This window comes from Gambusia affinis, linkage group LG14 (assembly GCF_019740435.1).
Source record: "Gambusia affinis linkage group LG14, SWU_Gaff_1.0, whole genome shotgun sequence".
Classification (NCBI taxonomy): Eukaryota; Metazoa; Chordata; class Actinopteri; order Cyprinodontiformes; family Poeciliidae; genus Gambusia; species Gambusia affinis.
The window spans coordinates 12350005-12361203 of NC_057881.1; the positions used below are offsets into that span (position 1 = coordinate 12350005).

General features: G+C 37.3%; 1 protein-coding gene across 2 annotated transcripts; it reads left to right on the top strand.

Annotated features, from left to right (window-relative positions):
* The first annotated feature begins 32 nt into the window (after positions 1 to 32).
* rpl30 (ribosomal protein L30) lies at positions 33 to 7428 on the top strand. 2 transcript variants are annotated; one of them, XM_044139449.1, is made up of 5 exons: positions 33 to 49; positions 4020 to 4106; positions 4212 to 4260; positions 4655 to 4800; positions 5835 to 7428. In XM_044139449.1, the coding sequence occupies exons 3-5, from the start codon at positions 4240 to 4242 to the stop codon at positions 6079 to 6081; spliced, it is 414 nt and encodes a 137-aa protein (XP_043995384.1). In that variant the 5' UTR covers positions 33 to 49; positions 4020 to 4106; positions 4212 to 4239; the 3' UTR covers positions 6082 to 7428. The 2 variants fall into 2 exon arrangements, with proteins under 2 accessions (XP_043995384.1, XP_043995385.1); XM_044139450.1 differs by lacking the exon at positions 33 to 49 and having other exon boundaries at positions 4002 to 4106; positions 5835 to 5965; positions 7363 to 7428.
* Positions 7429 to 11199: the final 3771 nt, after the last annotated feature.

The window sequence follows — 11199 nt, forward strand, 5'->3', positions numbered from 1 at the left end:
AGCTTTTTTGTTCTTTTTCCTTTTTTTTTGACGTAGTTGAACATTTCAGGTAAAAGGTTCTATTTGTTTTTGTTTATTAAGTAGACTCCTGGAGAAGGTACCTTTAAGTTAGAGAGACGAGCAGGAAAACCGAAACAAAATGGGCTATTTCCGTATTTCACTTCATGAACACTTATAGGCTTAATGTATTTCTTAAATGCATGTTATATGTTTTTTACGTGTTCATTTTATCTTTTATTTATTTATCTATTTATTTATCTTTTTAAAAACTTTTACTATTCTTGGAGAAACGCACAAGAATTTGACTGTGCTTATGCTCTAATGTATCTGTGTAAACAGTGATCAACTTTTTTCTGTTCTATTCTATTTTTGTGCTTAAATATTTCCTCTAATGTTTCAATATTTAATCTGGGAATGGTAACCTGGATACTTCTCGTGAATTATTATTTTATGTTTGCATGACACTCTCCATACTCTCTGACTTCAGTAAATTCAGATAATCTTTGAATTATTGATTACCCACACAGAAGTTGAGTTGACTGGCTCGCGACATTGATTGGAAATGGGCCGGAAGTTGCTCATAGTGTCAGGCTGTTTGAGGATGGGGATCCCAATGTGGTGTCTGCTTTGTTTTGAAAAAAATGACAGAAAGGCATTGCTCTTATTTACTGTAAAAAAAAAAGCTGGTGTTATCACTGTGTTTAAATATTTTTATTTACTGCAGAGAAAAGAGCCTTGAAGTTAAATGAGCCAGAGTACATTATAAATTTGCTCCAACACAAAGAGCATCTTTGTATTGGAGCAGGTAGTCAGTGTAGTCTTAGTGATGGACAGTTAAAGGTACAGTATGTAACTTTTACAATAGTATGTTTTTCCTTAATGTTTTGTTAAAACTGTCACCGTCTTCTGACAGTATGGTATGAGCAGTGATGTCAGTAACGCGTTAATTTGTAACGCGTTACTGACGTCGGACCACTTTTTTCAGTAACGAGTAATCTAACGCGTTGCTATTTCAAATCCAGTAGTCAGACTACAGTTACTTATCAAAATCACTGTGCGTTACTATCTTCTTTTGTTATTTACCGTAATCGTATTTCCTCTACTCGTCTTGTCGAGTGACCGACGTCAATATGCGACAGAAATGTAAACAATGGAGGAAGATTTTGTTGGTGGAAAAACTGGAACTATTTTCAGTTTCTGTCGCCAAGTCCGATTATTACAAGCGGCTTTGGGCTTCATTTTTTTTTAAGTCGCTTACAAATTTAATGAGTGGCGGGTTGCGCCTTTTTTGGCTCGTTTTTGAACGTGAAGTTGCTCATTTGGGCTTGGAAATAAGCAGAGACTCATAATAAATCCCAGAATTTGTCCGTCATTAAGGTAGTTTTAGTCAGTCTCTCCCTGTCCATTATTTCCCGGATGATTCGTCCCGCTGTGTTTTTGTTAATGTATTACCTCTGAATGACGTCGAGCTTCGCGTTGCGCTCCAGAAAACGGCAAACAACGAGACCAATATGAACAGCGCAATAAACGTGAAAACAGCCACGAATGAACGTGTCCGTAGTTGCCAATAATTATAATGGAAACTTAACGCCATTATAATTATTAATATTAAGATAAGTGTCACAAATCTGTGCAGCCATCTGAGTTGTGGAGCTGCAGGAGAAGATCTGGGCGCTGAGCTTTGAGACCAAACGCAGGGCCGTAACACAGAACCTGGAGGCTGGGGGAATTTACGGGGGGCTTTAAAATCCTTCTTAGAGTTTTCCAGACAACAGTGGACCACACAAATTACTCACGTTTTTATTTTTTTTGTACAATCTCCTCTTCAGTTCAACCTTATCAGTGGAGACACATTGTTGATGTTACCATTATAAAATAGCTTACAATTAAGTTTTGGTAAAGCTCAATGTGATTTTCACAGGAGGCGGAGCGTTGTTGTTAGCAGCTGCTGAAAGTAACTAAAAAGTTACTTTTAATGTAACTTAGTTACTTTCCAAATCAAGTAGTCAGTAATATAACTAAGTTACTTTTTCAAGGAGTAATCAGTAGTCCGATTAAAGTTACTTTTTCAAAGTAACTATGCCAACACTGGGTATGAGACAGATAATCTGTTAAAAAATTAAGTTCCTCCGTGTACTACCAGTGCTACTGCGGTCTGCAAAAATGCACCGAGCCCGTCAAAAACAACCAATCAGAATCAGGAGTAAGTTAGCTGTCAGTTACCCCAGTGCATGAACTGGCCAATGTGTTGGTAGCAGAGAAACAACTTACCAGTAGAAGTGAGAAGTGCTTAAGAGAGTAATTGACAGCACTAAAACCCTCCTCTTGCCTCTGATTGGTTGTTTCTGACTGTGTTGTATATTTCTGTAGTTATTAGCACTGGAAGAAGGCAGAGGAGCTCCATAATGATATAATGATAATTTGAACAAATATGTAAAAACATAATTTTTTTAAAATAAAAGTTCCATACTACAGCTTCTTTTTTGGAGTCTTTCCAGCTGTCATGTATGGAATTTTCAATAATAGAGATTGAACTGTATGATATGTATGTCTAGTAAATAAGCCGAAGTGTTCATAGACATGTTCATAGAAGTGTTATTAAATATTTACATTACTTTTTTTTGTGCTGCACCTTATTGCATTATGAAGTTGGATTTGGTGATGAACTTTGTGCTGCATTTCATTTAAGTAAAACTAAGAAACAGTTGAAATTGATCTATTAGAAAATCAGAAAATCAACAGAATTTGGAAGAAAAATACATTTCTAAACCTTTTAATTTAATGATTTACTATTGGCAGCCATATTGAATTATGGTCAAGGTTGGTAGAGAAGTCTCTCTTTTCCAGTCAGAAATTGTGGCTTCAGAAGGCAATGCAATTGATTTTTCTATTTTGGAACTTAAAAAATAAATTCAGATCAATAAAAAAATCACCAACATCCTAACTTAATTTTTTTATTTGTAGTTTGTCAGAGTGAAATAGAAAAAACTACGGTGGCCGACAGGTGCAAATGCGCAGCAAAAGAGAAAACATGCAAACAAAAAAAGACACACGCACAAATTAAATGCGGCAAACAAAAAGCAAATAAAATGCAGCAAACAAAAAAGAAGACACCCCCGAATGAAATGCAGCAAACAAAAAGAGAGACGCAAACAAAAAAGAAAACACCCCAGAATGAAATGCAGCAAACAAAAAAGAAAACACCCCCGAATGAAATGCAGCAAACAAAAAGTGTTGAAAACGGAAGTGCTCCAGACCAATAGGGGGAGTCAAAGAAAATAGTATTCATTTCTTCATTTCTATGGGACCAGATGCAAGATTCAGAGAAAGAAATTTGAAAGAAAGTAAAGGTGCGTATTACTATATTTCTTTTCAGATACGCCGTCTTTTATAATATTATAGAATAACAGAATAATTTATGGGTAGCGTGATATCTGAAAAGCGTATCTGAAAAGAAATATAGTAATACGCACCTTTACTTTCTTTCAAATTTCTTTCTCTGAATCTTGCATCTGGTCCCATAGAAATGAATACTATTTTGACTCCCTAGTGGTCTGGAGCACTTCCGTTTTCAACACTTTTTGTTTGCTGCATTTCATTCGGGGTGTTTTTTTGTTTGTTGCATTTCATTCGGGGGTGTCTTCTTTTTTGTTTGCGTCTCTCTTTTTGTTTGCTGCATTTCATTCGGGGGTGTCTTCTTTTTTGTTTGCGTCTCTCTTTTTGTTTGCTGCATTTTATTTGCTTTTTGTTTGCCGCATTTAATTTGTGCGCGTGTCTTTTTTTTGTTTGCATGTTTTCTCTTTTGCTGCGCATTTGCACCTGTCGGCCACCGTAAAAAACACCCTAAATAAAACCTTTTTACGGATTATGTTACTAACTTTGTCAGTAACATCCCAGCTAGCTTTAATGTAATTTAACTACATTTTAAAGAATAAAAATCACAAATATTAACATATTTTATTTTGTGTTCTCACTATCTACTCCCTAAGATGGGAACGGAAAATCTATCCGCGCAGTAGCTGCTGGCGGAAGCCGAACAGAAGAAACCGCCGCAACGAACTACGCAACTTCCTTTTTCTCCGAGGCCATATTGGAGTGATTTCACTGTAAGTCGAGCTCCGAGTTTTTACACTAAAATTTCCATTTTCTGGACGTTTTCCGCAGATAAAACCATAACTGTAGTCTTCTCCTGCTTCTTGTTTGTCGCGCAGGTTTGCCGGTTCGGACTAAACCGAAAACATGGTGGCAGCAAAGAAGACTGTGAGTGGTGTTGTCTCGCGCTGCGGCAAGCTGGACGGCTGCTTCACGTGGAAACATGTTTCCGTCGCGGCCTACTAGCTAGCGTCGTAGCTAGCAAGTTGAACGTTTTGTTTTACTAATTTGTTGAATTTGGTGGAATCGTCACTGTTTCATTTTATGTCTGTTAATGCGCATCGAGTTTTTAATTTACACTGAGCGACATGTATGCGACTTACGTTTATATTTTTAAAACCGAATGAACCGGTAACAGTACTAATGCTAATTAGCTAAATCTCACGCGAAAGCTGCTGAAACGTGGAAACATTTTAGGCTAATCTACTTTACCCTATCACAGATTTTTGCGTTTGTTTGTGTTATCCCTTTTGACTTCTGTCTTTTTTTTTTGTTTGTTTAGAAAAAATCTATGGAGTCCATAAACTCTCGTCTCCAGCTGGTGATGAAGAGTGGAAAGTACGTGTTGGGCTACAAACAGTCCCAGAAGATGATCCGTCAGGGGAAAGCTAAGCTGGTTATTCTGGCCAACAACTGCCCTGCCCTTAGGTACATACTGTCAACAGATTTGAGATTGTGTTGCAATAGATGAGATTTTAATAAGTAAGAATATCATACAACACATCTACTCCAATCAAAGCCTAGTCATTGAATCTGCATCAATCCATTAATTTTCTTAGACCCTGGTCCCTAATGGGGTCGGGAGGTGCTGGTGTCTATCTCCAGCTAACGTTCTGGATGAGAGGCGGGGTCACCCTGGACAGGTTGCCAGTCTGTCGCAGGGAAACACAGAGACAGAAAGGACAAACAACCATTCACACACACAATTTAAAATTTAGAGAAACCAATTTACCTGACAGTCATGTTTTTGGACTGTGAGAGGAACCCGGAGAGAACTTACGCATGCACAGGGAGAGCTTACAAACTCCATGCAGAAAAACCCTGGGTGGGAAATCGAACCCAGGGCCTTCTTGCTGCAAGAAGGCAATTGACCTTCTGCTTCTTCTTGCAGCAAGAAGTCCACCACTTCTTGCTGCAAGGCAACAATGCTACCAACTGCGCCACTGTGCAGCCCTGCTATATTACAGCATGCAAATTTTGGTTTGGAATTCAACTATAATACAGACTGCAATATTATCTCCATTTATGCCTCTAAATATGTCTTGGTTGGTTTGCTTATTTTTGTGTTGATGGCATTTAATAAATGGAGGGAGAGAAACAGATAATTCTTTGTATGATCTCCAGTGATGGATGATCTGAGGAAAGTTTTCAGATTTTGTGTTGACTAATACTTTTATGTATTGGTTGGAGTGCATAACAAGTAAAGTTATGCACATAAACCAAGGAGCTTCTCTTTGTAATTAAAGTAGTGGTTCACTACTATTTTAATTAGTAGTAGTGCAGTTTTCTGTCCAATCACTGATTACCAATCTTTAATAAGCCTGACGTTTAGTTCTGTTTTTTTTAATCTGAAATGTTGCTAAATATAGCAAAAAAGTTGCTCAGTTTTGTTGCTTGGAAATTTGTCCCCCGAATTTGACAGTATTTGCATTTAATTTGCCTCATTTCCGTAAATCTTTCAGGAAGTCAGAGATCGAGTACTACGCCATGCTGGCCAAGACCGGTGTCCACCACTACAGTGGAAACAACATTGAGCTTGGCACCGCCTGCGGAAAGTACTACAGGGTCTGCACACTGGCGATCATTGACCCTGGTAAGGAGCTGCAGCCTCTCATCCGCCCTGTTGAACAGAAACAGCTAATTCAGAAATCACCTCAGGTGTTCTGTCGGGTTTTCACTGACAAGTTGACAGCTGGTATCGTCACCTAGAAATGAAATCTAGTAGATTTTTAAGTCAGTAGAGTTCAACATAAGTGTATCAATTATTTCTATACTTGCATTAAAAAGAATAAGCTATTTCATTCCATGGTGTCAACTGAAACATGCTTGAATACCAAATATTTGCTTGTTGTTTACTCTGTAGTATTGAACTTCCTGGTCTGAGCTTAAGATGCAACTCATTTCCTGTTTGGAGTCTAAAAAGAACAAATTTTCTTTCATCACTGTTCGAAATGTTGCTCCAATTCTCCTTAGACCAGTCGCTGTATTCTGGATCAAATTCCAACCTTTTCAACACTTTTTATTTTCAACAATAGAAGTTCATGCTAAAATTTTGATTTGAGTGTCTTATTGTTGAAGTACTCTTATTGTTAGGCCTCCTTCAATCAGCCTGCAGCTCATAGGTACTTGATGTTTCTCCATTTTGTATTTTCTTCCAACCTCTGGAATGGTTGTTTTCCATTTTAATTTATGGCTTTAAGGTTTTATGTTCCATTTTAAAGCATTCCAGGTCATTTTAGCTGATCAGCCAGCTTGATTTTCTGCACTTTTTCAAAGTTCACTGTTCTTTGAACGACTCAGGTATTCAGAGTGGCACAGAATGAGCAGCAGGAACATTTGCTGCAGTAATTCCTAAAGAAGGGTCTCGTTTGTTTTCACACAGTGAACAACCTCACTGACTGAACTCTGTTCTGCTGTAATCTTGAACACAAAACCTTCAAGTATTGATCCAGTTACATGGAACTAGCAGAACCAAACAAAACTAATGTTTTTTTATTACTACAATACAACTACAAGTAAATCTGCTAAAATAGTTTTTTATGTGGTTAGAGATTAAATTGAACAGAATTTTGCATGCAAGCAACAAATCATTTACTTTCATCTAGTTCTTAAAGTACAATATGTTTTTTCCACATTTGTCTCTTAAAAAAAAACCCTCCCTAGATCTGTGACTAGATGTAAAAGTTTAAGTATTTGAATGTAAATTAACTTTTTTGTTAGAAGTATTTAGTGCGAATTTTTGCGCCTGATGGACCCGAGTCAGAGTGGTCCAGTTCAGGACTAGTGGTTCGCTACATCAAAGCTGCTTGGAGCATTTTAATGAACTGCCTCATCCTTCTGGACAGTTCACAGTGCTTTGCTAGCAACATTTATCCTCCTCCTGTCTAGTGTGTTTCTGCTGATGAAACAAATATGTATGTTTACAAAGTGAATGAAATGTGATGGTGGTTTATTTATTTTACTGACTTGGCTCGTCTTTTTGTCCTGTAGGCGATTCTGACATCATCAGGAGCATGCCGGATCAGCAGCAGCAGGCCCAGTAAAGACAAAATAAATCAAAATTAAATAACCCAGTTGTTATGTGGTTTCTTTTTTATTAAAATGATGTTATTTTTATTTTACCACCTCTTCTCCTAGAGAACCCTGTACTCTGTTATTTATTCCCATAATGAGAGGAACATTTTCAGTAGCTGTAAGGCACATGGGCCAAATCTGGACTGTCATAGCTTTTCATGTGGCCCTCTAGATTCTAGACTAAAACTAAATGTGCTTAAATATTATGTTATCAATTAAATCAATGCAGTTTTTATCTATATACTGCCAAATTATGTTAGTCAGTCTCTCTGGTTTCTTAAGAATTATTGTGGAAATTCATGCAAAATCAACAAATTCTTGCACCTTTTTGCATTAATACATAATTGGGAGTTTATTGCAGACTTTTCTCAAAAATGTACAAAACTTTTACTTGTACTAAACAGCTTCCTCAGGCTAAATTGATGTCGGATAATAGTCCATGATTTATACAGTGAGTAATAAAAAGTCACATTTACTGTCATAAGTGCAAATATTTCCAAATTAGTGCCACAAAATCCTGGAGGGACTTAAAATATGTTCAACATTATTTCATTTTAAAAATTCATTGATATTTGAACAGTTTGTAAACAGGTTTTATCAATACATTCTGGAACAACCGGCTCTTTAAAAGCATTCATGATTTGGCCCAAAACGAAATGAGTTTGACATCCCTGCTGTAAGGGGTTCACTCTGGTCTATATGAACAGTAGATGTCTTCAGATGTAACTTTAAACCAATATTATTTTTAGATACTTGTGTAACAAAGCTTCACAACTGGATTAGTGCGTTCAGTGCAAACCATCAGGATGGAACTGCTCCGATGTCAAAATTATGCAACTATTAATCTCTGAAAGCTCCGCCCCCTCCCTTCCTCCAGACACTTACATAAACTAAACAACTTGTTGTTGGCTGGCATGCAAGGACAGTCAGAGGCATGAAAGGTCACACAGGGTGATGATCTGTCGTTTAAAGTAGATGGGTCTGCTGACCTGTCCCTCAAAGCTTCTGCATTACAAATGGTGGCTCTGATTTGAGCTTTTTCTGCAACTTTATTGCTTCATGAATAGCCATTTGCTGTCTGTGAATTAACCTTCAAAGAGGATCGTGACGCAAAACCACTCGAAGGTTTGAGTCAAAGTTGAATATTTTAAAAGCCAGATGCATCTAAGACTGTCGCCGTAGCAATTACATCTTTGTGGTTTAAAGGATCTCAAGGTTTAGAGGAACAGAATCTTAAGTTGTTAATGGAAAAAAAGGATAAAAATGTGAGATTTCCTGAGCACTGACAATCCAATCTATCAGCAGTTTGAGCCATCAGGCCGCCAGCCTGCAGGTCCATCGAGCCGTTTGGCCCAGTTTTTCCAGTCATTGCATCCCTAAGCTGCTTCCTGGATTTCCAGTTACATTCAATTCATTTCTGCTGATCTGATTCACGTGCCGCAGAATCCACATGGAAAACCAGGACAACAACTATGGAGGCTCTGTGAAAGCATTGGTACTAATGAGTGTGAGCAGAGGACACTTGTTTTGCTGCTTCTCATCAAATTGACAAGAGAAAAGTTGTTTTTGCATAAAAAAGAGAAAGTTTTGATGTGTAAACAAAATTCCTACATTAGACATGTTTAATGTGAATGTTTCAACAAACCCAGAGCTTTCATTTTTGTAGAGGGATGTAGTTACAGAAATATGCTTAAGTCAGTGTCCCCCATTAAAATTTAAATGAAAATTTTATCCTGTAATCTTGTTTCCTGATAATCATCTCAGCAAGAAGAGCCAGAATGTGAGCCAGTTTTTTTCTTTCTTTTTTTTTCACTGGCAGAAAGTAGGTGAGTGCATCTGTCTAGTTTTCTGCAGCACCTTAAATCCAGATATTTTGACCAAAATGTTTTCTAAATGCTGACTGAAAAATACATTGCTTAATAAAAACACATAAAGAGAAAAGGACAGATTTTTCCAAGATGTCAGCTTGTTGCCGTTCCCGTGACGATGTGAGGAAAAACTCTCAAACGTTCATGACTCGGAACTTTTCTTTGGCACAGAGCCCTTTGTGCTCAAATTAGGCTTATGGTGCGTTTTATTTTTCGCTGAGCAATGTTTCCCAGGATATCCTCACCATAAAAAGATGCTGTAACTCGAGCACTTTCATTCAGCTCTGATAACAAATTGACTCAATTTAGAGGAGAGTACAAGCATTGTTTTCAGAATCAATTCCTCCATATACCGCTTTCGCACAAAACACGGCTCTGGCACTGGAAAGAAGGTCTAGGTTGCTTACAGAAACGCTTTTCCAACTCTCAAATCTAGGTTTGTGAAACATCTTCTGGTTCTGGTTAAATGACTGAGAACATTTTTTAGTGAGAGCAATACAATGTCTTAGAGACAAGCTCAGTTACTGAATAAGCTGATCTTTTGTTGTGCATTTGAAATATATCTTAACAGTTTTCTGTGCTGAATAGCTAATATTCTCCTTCTGCTCCTTTTCACTATGAGGACTATTGCAGTAAGTCCTCATATTTTTGAGGGAATAAAATAAAAAATAAAGTGAAATTAAAACAAATTCTACGTAAAAACGTCCAAGCTTTGATAAAGAAAGAATGGGTCAACATATTAGACTACGTACTTCACCACCCATCTGGTGCCAGGAGGGCGTTAGTCACCTCTATATCCACCAGGATGGATTTACGTGAATATTTTTTGTTATCAATACCAATTTAAGTGATTAGATGACAAGTTTTATTGAGTTGCAACATTTATTGATTTATTCATGCAGGGCTATTTCATTTTAGTCCATTACAGCCCATTTGGAATTACTTTTTAATGTCTTGCTCCACTCCGTCAATTGTGTCAACAAACTGTATTTTGGTACCAATAAAGTTGGCCACTCATTTGAAAATCTTCATCAGTTGTGTATCCATTATGAAAACTAAATCTCAGCTCTTTGTATGCTGATGCTTTACATAGACTTGATGTATTTATTGATTAAGAAAAGCTTTGAAACTTATGAAATGTTTTTAATGGAACTTTAGCTTAGCTTAGAAACAGCAACAACAGGCCAAACAACAGAGCTAGCAAATATTAGCAATTATTTAGGACAGCTTCACATTTATAAAAAAAAAGGAAAAACAGGTAATTCAATTCTAATGTGGACAGACCTACTAAAAATTTTACAAACTGGTATGTCAAAAACCAGTGCTACATTCCCACTCCAATGCACTAATATAATGTGACATAGCAGCTGCAATAAGTCACTAAATAATACTCAACATGAGTTGATTTAAAGTTTTATTGTTTATAATTGAAAACATGAGCTCATGCAGATCCAACAAAAGGGGAGGCAGAAGTCCTGACAGGATAAATCCATCCAACCATTAGCCTCAGAAACAAAGTGGTTCACATGCATCTGGAAGTCTGTCGGTTCTGCTACTTTCACACGATCCAAACATGGATTTATGACACGTCTAACCATCAGTTGGTACAGTTTGGAAAACCAGATCACATCAGGAGACGCTTAGTTGCAGCACAGTCAGGTAAAGGTGAGCCAAAAACACATACATCAGTTTCCAGCGGCCTACAGCTGACTTTAAAGTGCGTTTACAGTCTGACTACTGTAGGATTAGCAGAGGCGTGGGGAAGATTAGAAACATGATTAAAGATGGCGGGAGGAGATTAATAAGAGCAGGGTTCAATTATGAAATGGAGTAGAATGAGACTGAACTGTGTGATACAGGTGCATGTCAACGCATCAGAATATTA

Bases quoted from the DNA above. Each gene is read 5' to 3' on its own strand.
- rpl30 (XM_044139449.1), top strand. From the start codon at position 4,240: ATGGTGGCAGCAAAGAAGACT. The intron at 4,261-4,654 runs GTGAGTGGTGTT...TTGTTTGTTTAG, and splicing joins TGGTGGCAGCAAAGAAGACT to AAAAAATCTATGGAGTCCAT. The intron at 4,801-5,834 runs GTACATACTGTC...TAAATCTTTCAG, and splicing joins AACAACTGCCCTGCCCTTAG to GAAGTCAGAGATCGAGTACT.